This window comes from Falco cherrug, chromosome 19, assembly GCF_023634085.1.
Source record: "Falco cherrug isolate bFalChe1 chromosome 19, bFalChe1.pri, whole genome shotgun sequence".
NCBI lineage: Eukaryota > Metazoa > Chordata > Aves > Falconiformes > Falconidae > Falco > Falco cherrug.
This window is the reverse complement of record NC_073715.1, coordinates 5,181,910-5,201,750: the sequence shown is the minus strand read 5'-3', so window position 1 is coordinate 5,201,750 and position 19,841 is coordinate 5,181,910. Positions and strand designations below refer to the sequence as shown.

The 19,841-nt window shown below is 44.3% G+C and overlaps 1 protein-coding gene across 3 annotated transcripts; it reads left to right on the top strand.

The window, feature by feature from the left end:
- The first annotated feature begins 57 nt into the window (after window positions 1-57).
- On the top strand, window positions 58-19,818 carry CERS5 (ceramide synthase 5). Of its 3 annotated transcripts, none has more exons than XM_055697134.1 (10): window positions 58-335; window positions 6,270-6,375; window positions 8,494-8,624; window positions 9,623-9,680; window positions 10,334-10,384; window positions 10,960-11,052; window positions 12,409-12,537; window positions 12,823-12,929; window positions 14,792-14,948; window positions 18,520-19,818. In XM_055697134.1, the coding sequence occupies exons 1-10, from the start codon at window positions 136-138 to the stop codon at window positions 18,670-18,672; spliced, it is 1,185 nt and encodes a 394-aa protein (XP_055553109.1). In that variant the 5' UTR covers window positions 58-135; the 3' UTR covers window positions 18,673-19,818. The 3 variants fall into 3 exon arrangements, with proteins under 3 accessions (XP_055553109.1, XP_055553110.1, XP_055553111.1); XM_055697135.1 differs by lacking the exon at window positions 18,520-19,818 and adding an exon at window positions 16,072-18,513; XM_055697136.1 differs by lacking the exon at window positions 18,520-19,818 and adding an exon at window positions 16,063-18,513 and having other exon boundaries at window positions 14,792-14,952.
- The last annotated feature ends 23 nt before the right edge of the window (window positions 19,819-19,841 follow it).

Here is a 19,841-nt window from a genome sequence, read left to right as displayed (position 1 = left end):
CTACCCACACCCCGCGCATGCGCGCTCGCCGCCGGGAGGGGGAAGGGGCGGAGCCGACGCGCGGCCCCGCCCCGCTGTGGTGGCCGCCTCAGCTGCGGCCGCCGGGAGGGAGGCGGCGGGCGGCGGCGGCGGAAGATGGCGGCGGCCGCGGCGGCGGCGCTGTGGGCCTGGTTCTGGAACGAGCGTTTCTGGCTGCCGCACAACGTGACGTGGGCGGACCTAGCCGGCGAGCCGGGCCCGCCGGGCAGCGGGCTGCAGTACCCGCGGGCGGGCCACGTCCTCTCCGCCTTCCCGCTGGCGCTCGGCATCTTCGCCGTGCGGCTGCTCTTCGAGAGGTGAGCGCGGGACCGCCCGCCCCCGGGGCTCCCACCCCCCCCCCCCCACCCCCCCGCCTCCCCGGGGTGGCGGGGCCCTCAGGCCTTCGGTTCGCCTCCCGCTCCCGCCTCGGTGTGCGACGAGGCCGCCGGTGTCTCTTAGCAACGGGCTGCGCAGCGCCCCGGGCCGGCCCCCCCCCCCCCCCCCCCCAGGGCCAGGGCGGCTCGGCTGGGCCCCCCTCGCCCCTCAGGCGGCGCCGAGGCCTTTCCGTGGAGGCCGTGGCGGGCTGTGCGCCCGCGGCTCTTTTTTTGTGTGGAAAAAAAATATTGTATAACGCTGGAAAACCTGTCCGGAGAACCCCTCTGCCTCTGTCACGACATACCGAGCACGTCGGGCTCCTCTCTGCCTTACCTTTGGCTCCTGAGAGGCTCCCCGCTGTTGGCGGTACCTCACGCTGAGGCAGCGCCAGCAAAAAACTATGCGAAATTCAACTTTTATTTCTTCCACCCCGGGGCAGGAGAAGCTCGGCAGGGCAAGGGGGAGGCCTGGGCTCCCTTCCCTCCCCCTTGCTGGGCTCGGCCTTGGTCGTGCTTTCCTCACCCGTTCCTCCATGAGGAAATAGGATTTGCTCACATGGCCTGGTATATTATTAAACAATTTGTGGATCCCCAGCATCTCGGGCGCGATGGAAGCGCACACGGACCGTCGTCTCTGCCCTGAACAGGTGTAATACGGTATCTCTCATTTTCTTACATCCATATATCCATAAATATAATGATATTCACTCTTCCCTGGGGCAGGAGTTTATCCTTCCCGTGATGTGTATCTCTTACAGCCGCACGCCGCGCAGACTGTGTGGGTGACATAGATACTAATTAGTAAAGCGGCTTATATAGGAAAACCATTAGGTGAAGCAGACCGAGACACCTTGTGTTGCTATTCAGGTTGTTCATTAAAGATTAAATCAATCTTAAATTTCTGCATTGAAAGGGCAGAAGCGTTTCTGAGCGTGAAAAGGGCTGTAGGACTAAAGTGAGTAGGAATCGAGTTGGTTTTGTTTCGTGGGTTTTCTGTAAGAAGTGTGAATTCTCTTAAATTTTTAGAAATTAAAATTAGAGGACTGGGGTGAAGTAAAAAGCAAAGTGTGGAGAAAAATGAAGCAGATCAGCAGAACAGAGAAATTTGAGAGGCGCTTTTTTTTCCCCCTCATATATTTCTTCCCTCAAAAAAAAAAAAAAAAGCTTCAGAAAACTACTGGAAGCTCAAACCACCACCGAGGACCCAGAAACACACGTGGCAGTGCCAAAATTGCATCTCAGCTCGGTGCACTGCTGCTAGTCTTGGCCAAACGTTGGCACTCACTAGCAGACAAGGAAAGGGAGTTGTGAGACAGAGCGGTGCTCCTGAAAGGGATGTTGTAGGAAGGGCTCCTCACTTCCCAAGTCCTGTTTAGTCCAGGTGTCTAGGGAAGAAGCACAAAAAATGCTTTTTTCTCTGGAGCATGAGATGTTAGAGATAACAGTACATCCTAGCGTGCCTCGTAACACAGTCCTTCTGGTAGCAATTACTTTATGCTGATGATGTCTACCTGGTTTGTGAGATTTCTTTTGCAGTGTTAATTTAGGGAGGAGTCAGATGATAGATGATGTCCTCTGCCTACACAGTAAAGCCTAGAGACCACGGCCTGGTTCCTGAGAGAGTGGTTCTTTTTTTTCAGCTGTGTCTTTGCTATAGTATGTCTCAATGGTGGTATCCTGAAGCGAAAGCAGATAGTGAGAGCAACATCCAGGGCAGTTTCTAGTATGCTTCTTTTAAAAGACCGTATTTTTTTAAGAAATGCTTTTCTCTTTCCTCCTGCCACTTTGAACACGTCATAAAAGTTCACATTTATCTTAAAATCCCATTGTGCTTATACCCTGATTCAGGCTTTGGGGTTGATTGTGTCAAACGTCGTCTTTGACATGCGTTTGGCAGTTGGACTTGATGACTCAGAACTTGAATTATATACTTGTGTAGCTCTTTTGTTTTTGCTTCTCTTCGTTTCTTTATCCTTTAGCTGCAGATCTTCAGTGGGAAGAAGTGCTTTTGTGACACTGACACTTGTAACGCTGACACATGTTTCTGTTCGTGAGCGCTCCTATAAATTAACCTTTGCATCATGATGCTGGTGAATACTCGTTAGGCTGACCGTGGAAGGTGCATGACTGTAGAGATGAGGCAAGACTTCTACAGGAAGGTGAAGTCCTGACTCAGTGGTAGGGGGGCAGATTTTGGTGCAGGCGAGATAAAGAAGGACTTCTGCCCACAGGTTTGTGGTGTGTTTGGGGTTTTTGGGGGTTATGCTTGCTGTTACTTCTTACGCATCTTGTCCCACTGCAGACCCCCAAAAAATTCCCAGGTACCTGCAAAAACTTGGAGCCTGTTATTTGTATGATGTGTTTATAATTACCCTGGAATGCCCTTCAGGAACAGATATGCTTGGTACTGTACAGGTCTGAGGAAGGATCTGCAGCTTGTGCGCAAGCTGGGGAGGGGAGAAAAATTAGATGTTACTTCATTAGGTCTGGCTGGAAAACTAGGGACAGTTGTGGCATGAGGTGCTTTAATCTTAACACAGTGAAACTGAGATTATGGAAAGACAAACTTGTACTTCAAGTGTGTATTTATAAATCTTACTATTTCACAGATTGCTCTTCCTTTTCACAGCTATAATAGGGAGTCACCAAACTCAAATGTTGCATAAAGAAGGATTCTGCCTTTGGGTTTGTGAAGTACAACATGCCTCAGAAATATTTGTTGTAACATGTGAGTCTGTGTACTTGAAAATTGGCGTTGGTTTCAAAACCAGTCTGTCCTAACAACTAGTATGAAAAAGGTAGCTTGGTAGGTATGACTTAAGCCAATGAGCAGATACGTGTTCAGAAAAGTATAATATAAGTATTGAAGTGATGATAATTCCTTGCTGGGAAGGTGCGGCAGTAAGTTCACCTTGGGAATAATTGCTGCAGTTCAGATTTATGTGGAATCATAAAATAATTTAGATTAAAAGGGACCTCTGGAGGTCACCTTGTCCAGTCCTCTCCTCAAAGCAAGGCCGACGTTTTAGTCAAGCCGCATTGCTCATGGTCTTGCGCTGTTCAGTTTTGAATATCCCCAAAAATGGAAATCCTACTACCTGGGCAGCCTTTGTTTTTTGGTGCTTAACTGCTATTGCTATGCAGACTTTTTTCCCTGTGGGATGCAGTGCAAAACTTGCATATCTGAAAACCGATGGTGGGGCCAGAAATAGAAAACATCACAGAAATTTTGAGTTTTCCTTACTGAGCACCTGATGGAAATGTCAGTCAGAAAAAAAATCAAGATGCCATACTAACAGGATGAATGTTCATATTTCCCCTGCAAGGTAGCAACTGGTCCGAGCAATTGGACCATCCATGGTGGTTCTGTGGACTCGTGAGCGGGAGTTGGCCGTGCCGGCCCAGGTGGAAACACCTTGCACGGCCGGTCTGGACTCCCTGTGGAAGGACAGTTCCCATTTTTTTTTTTTTTGCAGTTTGCAGTTCCATTGCACGAAGGCAATAGTTGTGGGAGTTAGAAAAGCTACGTTACGGCGTTGGGTTTGACTTCTGTCAAAGTAATGAAATCCGTTGCTGCCATCCTTTTTCCTTCCTGTTTCTGTGACTGGGACCGCTACCTCCTTCGCTTCCAGTGTTGTGACTTGTCTGTTGGCTTGTGTTGATGTCTGTCTGCTTCTGTGCACCTAGAAATGTTTGTGGGTTGGTTGGGGTTTTTTTTCTGGTTTGCTCTTTGGTCTCCCACATGCTTGACTGAGTAACTTGAGTCCTGTGCTGTATCTGTAACCTGTGGCTTACTCTTGATTTGTATCCCCCCTGCTCACATTTCTGGAAACATCTGTATTTTTTTGCCTAAGCCTGCTAGTGAAGGAAGCCTACTACTCAGGAATAGTTTCATGCAAAGTTTTGAAGTGTGGGGTTTTGTTTCCTTGGTTCTGTTTGTATGGTTTTCAATCTTGAAGTCCCAAAGGGAATTATTTCTGCATCTTTTTCTTCTGGGGAGATGTTGTTTCTTCTTGCCTTGATGCTTCAGGTTTTGAATTCTAGAATAATGTCAAAACTTTGTATGGATCACTGTAAGTTTTATTAACCATTCCTTCTCTTGTTTACTTGTTCTTAAAACAAAAGACGACTCTCCTGAATAATAAATTAATTGAATGTGCAGATTTTTAGATTTTTCCGGTTTCCTCTTTTACATGAGGAAACTGACCCAAACTGAGTATCTTCAGGCCAGGATTTTTTTTTTATATAGAGCTATAAGCACTGCATCCCAGAAAACAAAATAAAAATATTTGACATCCTGTAATTGCACATGTGTACTTCTTTGCTGTTGTGGCATATCCTGTAGGAAAGACGAGTATAAAGATGTACACTTTTATGGGGGTCTAGCCAAATGTTTCATAACATCAGAACATGATTTCTGGCTGACGGTCTAGGTTATAGAGGAAGCAGTGAGCCTTTTGAGCCAAGCTAAAAGGAAATAACTCTTTCCTTTTTTTTTTTTTTTTTTCTTCTTTAAAGCCATGACTGTTGAAATGAACAGGACGTATGAAGAAATGGGGCAGGACAGTGAAACCTGAGGCCACAGTGTCTATTACTTGTTTAGTATTTTCTGAGAGCAGGGGAGTTCCTTTAGGATTAGTCATGAGCCGATCTGTAGTTTCTCAAAGGGAAAACCCCAAATCTGTGTCTGTTCTTAAAGGCAGTCGTAGCTATTCGTTGCTGAAGTACTAAGGGTGTACTCCCAAGAATGGCTGCTCTTGGAACACTTAGAGTCATGATTCTCCTGCGTTTTAATCTCTCCTTTTGAATACAAGGAGAAATGGTAACAAATGTGGTTGGAAAAAGCAGCGTTTTCTGCTCAGTGGCACTCTGAGTCTGCTAAATGGAATACATATGTGTAATTTGTTGTCTTCAATTCTGTTGTCTCTGAAACGATCTCTGTTTTGAAGGAAAATAATTTAATGATGCAAATGTTGGGTCCTTTTCAAGGCTGGTTTTGAGAAACAGGTTCTTTGTGCAGTCTCTCTCAAAGTAATTTATTTTAAAAATAACAAAAATTGCTTCTTGAAACCCTCCTCTCTCGCCCACCAACAGGAGATGAAAATTCACGTGTTCAGGTAACATATGCATTTTCAGTAGAACCCTGTGCCCGTTTTGACACAAAGGTATGGCAAAACCTGGTAATTTTTGAGTGTGTATAAATCCATTGTAGCTGCAAAACCAGGCTTGTGTTCAGAGTCTCCGTGCTGTAGAATTCACAGAGTGTTAGATCAGCTTTTGGAATATGTGGTACGTACAGGACTGAGTAAGGAACTGAGATCTTGGGTCTTTCAGCCTGCGTGACCTCTTATGTCTTCCTCGCTTTCCTGAAGGAAACAAGCCACTTTATTTCCCCCCCCCCACAAAAACCCCAAACCAAAACAGTGTGTCTTTTAGGAACGGTGTCACTTAAACTTCCCTTTTTTCCAAGCTGTGTGACGGTGAGGCGCGTTCTGGAAATGAGGCATTTTGTTTATAGGGCTACAGGAGCTTCGGCGTTTGTGCTCACAGAGAACTGCTATCTGTGATCTATTATTTTATTTCTGAGTAATGAGAATCACCCTGGGGAAAGACATTCTGGTCCTCTACAAGCCAAGGACGTTGAGATTTACTTTTTAATTGTAGATGTTTACTGTGTGCGCTGTCTGCAATTACCATTTGGACTAATAAAAGATGCTGCTTCCCCTGTGAAGTTTCTTTAAGCGAAGCGAGTGGAGATCTTCAAACACTTTTTGAATGGGTTTTGCAGTTGGTGACAGGCCCGGGTCCTTGTGATTTAGGCAGAGGAAGGAAATGGATATCTTGTTTTAATCTAGCTCTTTCTTGGAACTCTTTCAGGTTTATTGCCAAGCCGTGTGCCATAAACCTTGGCATTCAAGACAGTGGACCTCACAGAGCCCAGCCTAATGCAATTTTAGAGAAAGTGTTTACATCCATCACTAAGGTGAGTCACGCTTCAAATTCTGATGGAAATGGAGGCCCATAATAAGGGGGGGAGGGGAGGGCAGCTGGCTTTTTCCTTCCAGTTTTCTAGTTTTAAGATAAATGCATTTCACACTGCATGCACAATGAGTGTGCTCTTTCTGGCATGTCCTTCTTGTAGCAAAGTAAATTCTCTTTATGGCTGACCTATGCTTTTGTGCAGAGAAGAACCTTTTTTAAACAAAAAATGTTCTCTTTTTGGAAAGGTACGAGGCTTCTTCCTTTGGTGCCCTGCCTTTGTCCACATTGTAACTCCTGTAACAGGTGGTAGTTCTTGGTTTAACAAGAAATTCCGCAGTCTCTTTCATTTTCTATTGGAAAAGTGCTGCTCTTTTCCCTGAGATCTGTTCCTTTGCTGGTTTTATCAGCCGGTTGTGTGAATGCCTTCCTCTTATTTTGGCCATCTGCTCTGGAATTGGACAACAGCTGTCACAGTGGAAGCTGGTTATTTAAGGAGAGCGTTCAGTCACTGGTTAAGTGTGCCCTGATAAGGGGTAGGACATCTAATGGTGGCAGTAGGTGTTTCTTTTGATTGTTTCATGGCCTTTCTTTCACTTAAGCTTGACAGTGCTCCTTCACTTCAGATTTACAGAATTCCACACTGTCCGCACTCTGTTGAATGTTGACAGTGAAATCCACGCAGTGTGATAGATTTTCATTAAAGATAATGAAATGGAAGGTTTTATGTTCTGATTTGGTGATGGTGAACTTCATTCTGAATAGAGCAGATAAAGTGCTCGGTGAATGGAAGGGAAATTCTTTAAAAACCTAACTAACACTCATTACAGGAACATTAAAGTTTTGAGTTATTTGGAATGACATGTGAACTGAAAAGTCCCAATGAATTGCTGCCATTTGTGGGGGATTTGTTGCATTTTATGTAGGGGATATCCTTGAATTAATGTTTAGAAAACCCATGAGGACAAAAGCTGTGCAAAATTTATCTAGTTTATGAAAACAGAGCTGCATTTAACTGTACCAGTGTGCTCGTGTCTGCTGTTGGATTTTCAGAATCTGAATGTAGGGTGGCACTGGCGCAGGGGAAAGATTTTATTGCTCTTCTGAAACTGGAGCTCTGTAAATTCTCCTTTGAGGCAGGTTCACTTCCAATGCAGAAGTGTCAGGTAGCCCGAGCCATTAAAGCCTAGTGAAGTGCAGAGAGATCTGCTTGTGATGGAATTACAGGAAAGTCACGGTCTTGATACTGAAAATCAAATGAGACATGATTTTGCTTTTCAGTTGAGCAGTCTGGTGACTATTAAATCAGCATTCTGCATAGTTTTTGGGGTTCGTGTGTAGCTCAAGCAGTAAGCTCTGTTTATCATCTTTCAGTTGTAAGAGCTCCCTGGCAGAGCTTGTTAAAAGGACACTGGTCTGAAACTAACGTGGCTTATCTCACCACTGGGCCATTTTAGAGGTAGTTATCAGGTTTTGTTCACTTTGTCACTTCTAAATCCATTTATGTCATGATTCGACTGAACTGCCAATAGAGTTTCCAGTCAGAGAACAGTGATACATTCTTTATCACACAATTAGTTCAGTTTTGAAATGTAATTTTATTTATAAGCTTTCATAAAGGAAATAATGCCATCTCTACGATGCCTTTTTGGAATATACAGGTATCTAGTGCGTTAAATGAACTCTTACTTTAAAGTTTCCCTAAACTTGCAGTAAGTAGCAACCCTGACAGGTATTCAGGTTTGATCTGCCTGAGTTCTGGACAGTGTGAATCGATGTGCAAGTTTTAACAGGTAGGACAGATAATTTTAAAAGCTCCTCCTCCCAAATTAAGAAACAGAACAATTGCATTCTTTGTCTTTATGTGCTGTCAAATGATGAACAAGGTGAGGAATTGTTAAAGCAAAAGCATTCTGAATAATTAAGTAATTAGTGGCTTACGAAGGCTGAACTTGAATGAACATTTGTGGCAATAGGTTCCTGCTTCCAGTCTATACGTAGTACCTTCCTAGTGTGTATTTTTTGTTCTCTTTGCATCATTTCTGTGATGGTACACAGGGGATCTCAGATTGAAAGTAGGTTGAGAAGTAGGAGAAATGACACTTGTTTTGTTTTCCTTCAGTCTCCAGATGGAAAAAGGTTAGAAGGCTTGTCAAAGCAGCTAGACTGGGATGTTCGAAAGATCCAGCGCTGGTTTCGTCATCGGAGGAACCAGGACAAACCCACCACCCTCACTAAATTTTGTGAGAGCATGTATGTTTGTGCAGAGGCCAAGATGTGGCTTCATCTTAAAGCTCCAGCTGTATGTTCTCTTTTCTAACTGAAACTGTGGTCAGCTGCTAATTTAAACTAGTGTCTTGGGGTTGGCTGGTGGAAGATAAATTCTTCTCTATGCAAATGAAAGTAGTTAGGAGGGCTTTTTAGAATTCAGTATTCTAAAATATTTTGTTTAGATGTGCATGAGAGACCAGAACAGATGTACAGGAGCTATTCCTGTCAATGAATTAGTTAGTGGACCGGGTCCTTAATGCAAACGGAGCACTTCAGCCTGCGTGTGTGTGCATATGCACGTCCACAACTTGAGTAACTGTACTGAAGGCGACTCTGCTGCCTGCACAGTTATGTTGTAGACCAGCATTTGTTCACAGACACAATGACCTTATGGCTTACGTGATGATGTATATACCTTTATACAGACACTTCTTGGATTCCTGTTCTTTTCATTTCAGTTCGTTCTTTTGTGCTTTGTTTCTTTCTGAATGCTTGCAGTTACCTCTGTTAGTGTAGTAGCATCTGAATATTTTTTCCTGACTTGTTATTTCTTCTGTGCTGGTTTCTTTCCTTTCCAGTAACTTGCTTCATATTAATTCTTCCCCCCAGTATGGTTTTGTCTACTTAAAGCCACAAGGTAAGAGGGACAAATATATATATATTAGGATACCTTCTGGATAACAATGACTTATCTTGTTGTTATCTTGTTGTATGTGAAAGCATATGAATGATGCATGTTCATTTTTATTTCAACTTTATTTCAAACTCGGCTGTTGATGCAAACTCATATGTGGTGTGAAAACTCTTAAATAGGTTTGTGCTTACATGAGATTTATTACAAATAAAGGCTTACCGTTTGGTGGGTGAAAGCTTTTAAAGTGTCAGAATTGGGGTGTTTCACAGTTGTTCCAGTTTTCGTTACAAATGCTAACCAGAAGCTGTTTCTATTTCCTAAGTTTAATTTTTGCTTCTTTTTCCAGGTGGAGATTTACATTTTATTTAAGTATATTTTTTTATGGAATCAGGTTTCTCTGGACGGTGAGTTGGTCTGTCATCCTCTGCCTTGTTGATCTGTGTGGCATGCAGCTGAGCTATGGCTGTCCTGCTGAAATTTGGGGGGTTTGACTATCGCTGCTTCAGTGCTGGCACCTAGATTAAAATAAGGGAGGGTTTAGTGGTGATAAGCATTTTTATGTTCCCTTACTGGAGATTCTGGGGGTTTTGCTTAAGAACTTTTTTTACGCTATAGGAAAGTTTCTATACAGATCTGTCGTTATAGAAATATGAGAAACTTACTTGTCCTATTACCCCAGAATGGGACAGAACTGTAGTGTGTGGGGGCGGGGGTTTGGGATTTTGATTTTTATGGTTTGTTTTCTTTGGGGTATTTTTGTTGTTGTTTGCTATGGAGAGCTGCTTTTTCTCCTCTCCCTCTTGAAGGGATACAGATTCATCTCTTTGGGTCTTTATTATTACTAGAGCTGGACGACTATTCTTTGAATTCCCATTGCAATATAACTTGCCTTTGACTGCAGAAAAAATATTTTCAATCACTAGGATGTTTTTCAAGACATTTAGCTTGAATGGTAGAATCAAGATAAAATTTCAGTGAAACCGAACTGTAGCGGTCAACTGCCTTAGATGGTGAAGAAGAAAAAACCCAGCAGAATAATGACTTCTTTTCTCTTTAGGCACCCTGGTTTTGGGACACACGACAGTGCTGGTACAACTACCCTTTTCAGGTAGGAGCTAAACACTTCCCAGATTCCAACTTTATGCACAATTTCAGGTTTTATTTGTTGTTAATGATAGCAGATTAAAACTCAGTAGACTTGAGCGCTTCTCGTTATCCTGCGGGGTAGGTGCTGCACAGTTTGTACTAATTTTACGTTTACTTGCTGCTGAGATTAGTAAAAGTGGGGGGAAAAAATCATAAAATTATACTGGTAACTTATTTACAGTGTTGTTTTTCATTCTGCAGCAAATAAGATTGTCTAGAGGCCAACCAGTCTGTTTCAGTGCCTGGTTTTCCTAATCCAAGAGGCTGCAGTCTGAGTTGTAAATGTTGACAAGGGGGAATCTTATTCCTTTTGAATAAAGCTCAAACACACAAGTATGTTTGTGTGACTAAGCCTAGAGTAAGATGCCTGTTGCTTAAGCTTGTTTTTACTAAACCTTAATTCTAGATCTTTTAACTTATGCCTCGGCATTCTGGAGGAACGGAGTGGGATGGGAAGGAACAAAGGAAAAAGTTGATTTTAATGTAAATTTTCAAGTACTTTGTCTTCTAACTGTGCTATCTTTGTTTGTTTTCCAGCCTCTAACATCCAGGCTTTATTATTACTATATCTTGGAGCTGGCCTTCTATTGGTCTCTCATGTTTTCTCAGTTTACAGACATTAAACGGAAGGTGAGATTAACCAGAGTTGCACTAACCACTTTGCTAAATAACTAGGACTGGCAAAAAATTGTGAGTGTGCCTGGCCAGTAAAGCTGAAGCATTGTAGGAACTGTATTTTCTTCCTCATTCGCATCTTTGTGTAGCCTGCCTCATTCTGTAATCACCACAGTCCTGGGGAGAAAGGAGGAGCAAGCCTGATAGGCAGCCTGGTATATCCTTGAGAGTCCCTTTCACCTTCCAGGGCAAGGAACAGAATCACTCAATACCTCCCAATAAAAAGATAGCAAATAATGGCGTAAAAATAGATTTAATTAGAAGGCTTGCAAGGAAACAGGAAAATGAGATGCTCAAAGCAGTACCTTGCTGAGCCGGGTGAGAGAACTGCAAACACTAAAGCACTAATAAATGGGTGGTTTTAAGCAATTTTTCATCTGTGTGCGCAGCAGAATGATGACTGGTTGCGATTGCCGGAATCTAATTCCATTGCGCTATGTTCTAGGATTTGGCTTATTGTTACTGTTGGAAAACAGTTCATAATAAATCATGGTTTATTACTTCTGTTATACAAACTGCAAAGTAGCAAGTTACCTCAATTCTTGCATTGACTGTTCAAAAAGAGAAGTTTGCCTGGGATTTTTTTCTGTACTGAAATATTAGGAGGTGAGGCACTACGGAATATCTTGGAGCTGCAGAGAGGGAGTGATTAAGAGCGTCTGTGATGCTGTTGACAATTTTTAGTTTTGCACTCTGTTAAAGTGGATTACATTCTGCACTGGAAGCGTGGCAAAGTACATGGACATGCAAGTGTTCTACCCAGGGGGCTCAGCTCGAGGACAGCCCCAGACGTATGTGCGCTGTAAAGATTTTTGTAATGAAGCGGCCTAGTTCTTGCTGTTGGGTTCTCTTGTGTTCTGTGCCTGCTATGCTCTGGCAGGCTTTTCTGCACTGACAACAGTAACAGCAGCGTACTTAACATTTGTGCCAAGAGATGAAAGAGGACTAGCAATGTGACTGTAAACCCAAAAGGAGCCAAAAATAAGGCCCATATGTTGGCCTGTCAGTCTTTTCAGTGAGGTCCGCAGGCATACTTATCTGTTCCTTGCATGTGTGTGCCAAAGAGACTGTGCTGTGTCTGCGTGTGCGGAGTTCTGACTTCACAGGAGCACAAATGCTGGGAGAGACCTTTCTGGAACCTTTAATGATGATGGTTGATGTGTGATGAGCTGTGCTTTATATAAAAAGCGGAGCCCGAGTCTGAACTGAAGTCATCCTGTGACCCCACACAGTCAGTTTTGTGGCTCGGTTCCAAACCTTTGTATTTGTTTGACAGCCAAGAGTCTTCGTTCATTTTTTTTCTGTTTCCAGGACTTCCTGATCATGTTCGTCCATCATTTGGCTACAATTGGGCTCATTACATTCTCTTTCATGAATAATATGGTGCGGGTTGGAACTCTGGTGCTGTGCCTCCATGATGCATCCGATTTCCTTCTAGAGGTGAGTTTCCTTTGAAATCTTTGCGTACCTAATGCTAGCGTGGTCTCAGGGGAGCAAGCTGACTTTCCCATTCTTGATAAACTGCATTAAATATGCCATAAAACTTGTGCTGCTGATCCTGCCTTGTCAGCTTTTCCTCACAACTGCTTTAGTGCTGAGAATAATCCCTAAATGTTCCAAACTCCTTACAAATGTGATGGCTTGAGGGTTTTTGAAGCTCTACAGCCTGGTAATTACGTGAGTGCACAAAGGGAATAATATTCTCATGTTTTTTGTCTATTCTAGGCTGCAAAGCTAGCCAATTATGCCAAGTACCAACGTCTTTGTGATGCTTTCTTCATGCTTTTTGGTGTCGTGTTCATTGTTACACGGTTGGGCATTTATCCTTTCTGGTAAGCACCTTGAGCTGTAAGATCTTGTTTGTTCTTCCAGTCCTTTAAGCAAAGCCTTTGTATTTAGACTTCTTGCAAGCGTTTCCAGCCTGTCCCTCAAGGCAGCCTGAATTTGCAGTCAACCAAGTGCCGTTTGGAGCAGTACGTTCAACTAGGCATGTGAAAACCTCTCAGCAGTCAGCTGAGGGAGTGTGAAAAAGTGACTCGAATCCTAATGCACAGCTGCCCCCTCTCCTTTTACTGCAAAGTGATGACAGTGCTTATTAGCTGGAGCCAAGTCAGCTGGTATCTGCTCTAAAAGACTTGAAGGGTTATTTGATTTTCTGAAGAAGTTTTGGAAATAGTTACAAATGAGGCATGGTCTCTTGAGGTAAATTTGATTTTTGAGTATCTGGCTTAGTCATCGTTTCTTGCAGTTTCTGATTCTTATGACACCGGTGTCCTATCCTTGTGTCGTGACTGTTCGGAGCCTGAAATAGGACTTGGGTTTCTTGGGAGGTAAAAGCCTCGCTACCTGGCTTATAGCTAATCATCCTGTAATGAGATTCCCTCTCACCTCACTAGGTCAGGCTTGGTGAGGTTCTGCTGATGATGAACCGTTACCTACTTCTTGTTCCTATTGGAAGAGTGTAGTAAAAATTTGGTTACACCTGGTTCTGACTCAGTTTATTTCAGTTTAACTGCATATATTTATTCCCTAGGCAATGGACAGCTTGCATTCCCATTCTTTTTGGGTGCCTTGACAGTGGGCAGAAACAATTCTTACACTTGGGTATCAAGGTTCCCGTTAAAGCTTTTTCTTATTTTTCCAGTAGATGCATCAAGGGAGTCTGGATAAGGAAGAGCTTAAATTCTTACATCTTCATAGGCTCCTTCCAGCAACAGATGAGATAGCTGTTACTGGTTTTATATCTGTTGTCTGTCATGAGGTGATGCTCTTGCATCATACTGTTGCTCAGCAGTCCTGTAAATCTTTAATGTATTTTCCACTGGCTGTAGTGTCCTCAGCTTTGTAGAGAAATCTGGCAAGCTTGCAGCAGTATTGCAGACCCTTTGCTATTTCACGTCACGTATACTCCCATCCCTAATTAATAGTATAAAACATCAACGTATCTCTGGAATTGTGTTTAATTCATCCATAAACTGGCTGTGAGTTAGATGTGTCTGTAGCTGCATTTTGAGGGACTTGGGTTCTTCTTTGAAAGGCTTGTTTTCTTTTCTTGTGAAATGTTAAAAGCTCTGTGAAATTAATGGCATCTTTTAAAGGTCTCTCCATACCTCTCTACTTCATAAAATCTAAAGTGTTTATTAAATTACTTAAGCACTGGCAATAACTCCCAGTGACAAGAACAGCAAAACAGTAATGAAAGCAAGTGCAGAGCTTTGTCCGTAAAGCAGTTCCTAGTCGTCCGCTTGGCAGGAGGAATTTTTAAAAATCTGAGGGAACAGAACAGAACAAAATTCCTTCCTGATCTTTAAATAAGGGTGAAGACTGCCCAGGTATGAACGTGTTAACAGTTTTTTTGATGACCAGTGCAGCCTGACATCACTTCCTGTAAAGTTATTATAAATGCTCCTGCTTTTGAGAAGGAAATTGGCAGCAGATCTGCATGTGTAACCAAATTGTAGAACATTCTCATCTTCTCCTGTTTGTTGCTCAGTTCAAATGTTTCTAATTAGTCTTAGTCTGTCTCCTTACTCTGGCAAGAGACTTAGCAGCATCACCGCTCTGACAGGAGCAAAGCAACAGATGCTTAAACGAGATACAAACTGTTGTGCATCTGGCCAGTCCCCTGAATGTAGAGCTGGAAGCCGTGGTAGCAGCACAGCCGATCTGTAACGTGTTTCTGGATCTCTTTTAGGATTTTGAATACAACCCTGTTTGAAAGCTGGGAATTGATTGGTCCTTATCCTTCATGGTGGCTATTCAATGGGCTTTTGGTAACCTTGCAGATCTTGCATATCATCTGGTCTTATCTCATCATTCGCACTGCCTACAAGGCCCTCGTGCGGGGAAAGGTAAGATCGCTGGTGACTGGTTTGCGTCCTCTTTCCTACAAGCCCTGTTAAGCAATCGTGAGAAACTGGGCCCTTCAGGGAGGGCTGGTACTCATTCTCGAGGGACTTGCATCAGGAGTGTGTTATAGAACGGTAGGTTTTTACCTGGGTTGCTCTGCAGACTTGAGCTGCCAGGTGTGTACAAAGGTCGGGATGCTTTCCTCCCTGTTCTAGTCATGCAGGAAAATAACTGGAAAATAAATTTTCCAGTACGTTCAGATGTTGTAATAATAGTGATGATGACACTTGTTACCTCCTTTTGAGTTTAAAGTGGTAATAAGCTGGTTTTGAACAATCCCAGGGGATGTTTTCCAGCTTCCCGACTTCAGCGGGTTCTTGGGATGTGATGAGGGTTGTGTGTCTTCCGCTTGTTAGCACTGACCCGGACCTCTGGCTGTCAGTGCAGGCCACGCATTGAGCTGCAGCGTGCAGAGGAGAAAGGGTGATCAGAAATCAGAAAAAACAGACTCCTCTGTTGGTTGTCATTGGGCCAGTGGGCTGCAGTCTTACTTCAGTCCTTGGTGTTCTCATCCTAATTTGTGTCGGGAGCCTTAGGGAGAGGGAGGGTGAAACTACAGCAGCTGGTCAGCAACAGATACTGCCCGGAGAGTGACGATGCTGATTTTGGGCTGCAACCTCAGTGTGGTCAACTGAAGTAGCACGAGACAGGGCAAGGCAATCTAGGAACTAATTTGACATGCAGCCTACCCATCAAGAGAAGCCACTTACTTTGCAGCTCCCAAAAAGCAGCAGCTGATTTCCTAGCACAAATGTTTGGGTTTTTTTTTTTCCATCAGATATTTGGTATTCTCATCTACTCAGATCACTCTCTCATGGCTCTACTTTATTTTGTGTTTGACTTCTTAGCTGCCCCGACATATGGAATGTAAACCTTGAAAAATATTTAGATCGTAGTTGTCGGTGGCAGTGATTGTCAAAGGCAGGCATGTTTCAGAGCACGCACATGATCCTTTCATCTGTTCCCCACAGCTGCTACTGCAAATGTCTTATTTTCTGTCTGCGCAGCTGTTTCTGTATCCTAAGGTCTACATCTTTTTCCTTTCCTTGGTTCTCTCCTGTCCAGGTGACCTAGGCAGAGAAAGGACTCTAAACTCTTGTCTTCATTCTTTTATCCTTTTCTCTGTGCCAGATTGGAGCTGGACAGTTTCACCTTTTGCATGTAAGTGTAATCTGTGCTGCTGCTTGTTCGCTGAAACACATCTGTGTCTGTTTCAAGGCAAAGACAAAAGCAAAGTCTTGGGGCTTTAGGTGGCTGGTGCCTTCTCTTAAAAATGTTCCTCCCCCTGGTTGATACAGTGCTGGTTCTGACAGTGTACTGAAATGCAGGTTTTCCTGAAATGTCAGAGCAGTATCCTGGGGTTTGTTCTTATCTGCTGTCAGCTGGCTGTGTGACCTTCACCTTTCTGCTTTTATACGCCCACAGAGACTCTGATATCTGTCTTCAGTGCTCATTAACACTGTGCTGAGTGGAAGAGGATGGGAGAAATGCAATGCTTTTTTGTAGAACGGAGTAGAACAGTCCCTTGTCCCCCAAATAATGGGAAAAAAGTAAAGGGATTTCTGCTTCCTTCCAGTGACCCTCTGAACTTCCAACATAGCAGGAGAATGGGGAAAAATATCAAAAGTTCTGCCAACAGACAGAAGCCAGGACATCCAACAGGCCTATCAAAACCAATCCTGGAGATCATTAACTTTACCTGGCTTTCTGCCGGATCTTCCCTTGAGTTCAAAAACTTCCTGCCTGGAATGCTGTTCCAAAACCCTAACCCTGACTCTAAAGCAAGCAGAAGAGAATGAAATCCTGACATTCCTGGGAAGGTGCTAGCCCCAAAGTACATTGCACATTAAGTAAATGAGGGTTATTAGTGCCCAGGCAGAAGTGTGGAGAGCCTGCCTTGGGGTATGCAAAGCATGGGCAATTCACGCAGGCACTGCTGGGCACTGGTGAGTTTATGGCTCTGGCACCCCGCCACCAACCAAGGTGCTTGTTTGCCGTTAGGGCCGGGTTTATCATCTCTGCCCTTCACCTTCTGGGGTGGTTGGGTCTGTGGTGCTGGTGCAGTGCCCTCCTGCGGCACGCGGAGTTCAAACTCCCACGTACAAATCAAATTCAGGCGGATTTGCAGTCGGTCTTTTTAATTAAAGGCATAACTCTGTAAAGCTAATGTCGATCTCTGGGCAGAGATGCTCCTTCTGTGCCTGACGGGGTGTTCGCTGCCTTAGGTGGTTGTCTTTGTTTACAGCCCGCTGTCCAAATAGGCGTTCACTCGTAAATGAGTTCTCGTGTATGAACCACAAGCTGTGAAACAGGGAGGCACTTTGTGCAAATAGCAATGTGATAGAGTCATAGGATCGTTTAGGTTGGAAAAGACCTTTAAGATCCATTCCAGCTGTTAACCCAACACTACCAAGCCCACCACGAAACCATGTCCCGAAGCACCACGGCTACACGTCTTTTAAATACCTCCAGCGATGGATGGTGAGTCCTCCACCTCCCTGGGCAGCCTGTTCCAATGCTTGACAGCCCTTTTGGTGAAGAATTTTTTCTTAATATCCCATCTAAACCTCCTGTGGCACAACTTGAGGCTGTTCCCTCTTGTCCTATTGCTTGTTACTTGGCGGAAGAGACCGACCCCCACCTCGCTACAGCCTCCTTTCAGGTAGAGCGAGGTCTCCCCTCAGCCTCCCTTTCTGCAGGCTGAACACCCCCGGTTCCCTCAGCCGCTCCTGGTGAGACCTGCTCCAGACCCTTCACCAGCGTCCTTGTTCTTTAGACGTACTCCAGCCCCTCGTTGTCTTGTCTTGTAGTGAGGGGCCCAAAACCAAACACAGGATTCAGGGTGGAGCCTCACCAGTGCCAAGCACGGGGGGACGATCGCTGCCCCGGCCCTGCTGGCCACACCGCTGCTGATACAAGCCAGGATGCTTGTGTGGCCACCTGGGCGTACTGCTGGCTTGTATTCAGCCAGCTGTCGTCCAACACCCCCAGGTAAATAGAACTGGTTGATTTTTAAAATATCAAACCCACTCCCTGCAGGACAAAATGTTCTAAAGTTGATGCGTTCATGTGTTTTGGTCGTCACACCCACTGATGATTATGGCATGAGAAGTTTTTTGATTCAAACCAAATCTGCTTGGAAAAGTGGCCTTTAACGAAACTAGAATTGCAGCTCTTGGAAGACAAGAGCAACCGGAGCTCTGTAGTGTCCTCTGATCTGGTGAGAGCAAAAGAAGCGTGGTGCTGTCACGGGTGTACGGTGTGTTTGGAAAAATGGAACTTGTATTTCCAAACTGCCCTTGTCAGTGTCTGTGTTTTCCATTCTGTATGTGATGACAGGTTCCTCCTTGTGAGTTTGAAGGGAGCAGAGATCAAAGATCAAACACAGAACGTAGATGTAGCTGACTGAAGCTGGTTACTCCTGTGGACACAACCTTCTAACTACTGTTTTCTGTGAATTTTTCGACTTCCTTTCCCCCCTTCCCGCTACCAAATTTCATATGAAACATTTAGGTATCAAAAGATGACCGCAGTGATGTAGAGAGCAGCTCTGAAGAGGAGGATGTGACTTCCAACAGCACAAAAGGAGTTTTCAGCACTTCAAGTAACGGCTCCAACCGCATTAATGGCCATGTGGCTAGCGGCCAGTGGACAGAAGAGGAGTAAGACTGTGTGGGTTGGCCTTGAGCAGACACGAACTGATCTTTAAATATCTAGATGTGTTGAGCTCCACTTTCCCAAGTGATCTTTAATCAAGATACCCCTTCCCTAGAAACCTCCAGCAAATCCAAAATGGGCACAATCCAGACCAGTCAGAGGCTTTGCACAACAGAAGGGATAAAGCCAATGACTAGGGCAGAAACAAAGCTGCAGATTTCACTTTAAGCCATTTTTGTACTTAAATCTTAGTCCCATCGATATTTGCAGAGGTGTCTTTTGTTTGTGACAAACTGGTTTTTACTGGGATCAACTCAAGGTGGAACAAGTTTGGACTAGGCTGGCTGCCGACCACAGGAGGGTTACAGTGCCAGTTCGGTGACGGTTTGCTCCAGTGCAGCTTCGGCGTATCTCCTTGATGCACTCCAGAAGCCACCCGAGTGTGGAGAACGCAGTGTCCCATGGTTCCATGGCCAAGCTACCCTGGCTGTAGCAGAGACTTTTTTTTTTTTTTTTCTTCAGTCCTGCTGTGAGCGCTCTGGACTACAGCCAAGCTTTAGATTGGACTGTGCTAGAACAGAAATGTTTTAACTTGCCGTCGGGGTGCTACACGCGAAGGAGGTTATAGCTTCGATCTCTGCTGTCACGAGGGACCAGGCCAGCGTTTGCTGCCTCTTTTGGTGCTGCAAGCCCCTCTGAAGTCTCGACTACGGCCTTCTGAAATGGGGGAGGGGAGTCATTTATTGCCCCTGAGACAATTATCACAATACATGCCTTTTAAATTTATTTTTTTTCTATTGCAAGTTGTGGGTTTGAAGACTTTTCTAGACCTACTGGCCACAGTAGGACCTGAGGGAGGACAAGTACTGGGGGGGGCTGTGTTTAACTTTCCATAAAATCTGATGTTTCTGTACTCCAGGACAGAAGTGAATGTTGCTGCTCTGATTCTGCAGCTGTGTGGAGGAATCACTGGGCTGGAAAGGCAGCCACAGTGTGGGCTTGGCTCATTATTATTATTTTTTTTTTACTTAATGGTACCTGGGGGCAATGGAAGACCTGTGTGTCAATCCTGAGCAGAATTTTGGAAACTTCTTGAGTTGTTACCATTTTATACCATTGTTTACTCTTATCTCAGATTAAAAGATGCTTCAGAAACCTGGTCCATGTGGTTCATCTGG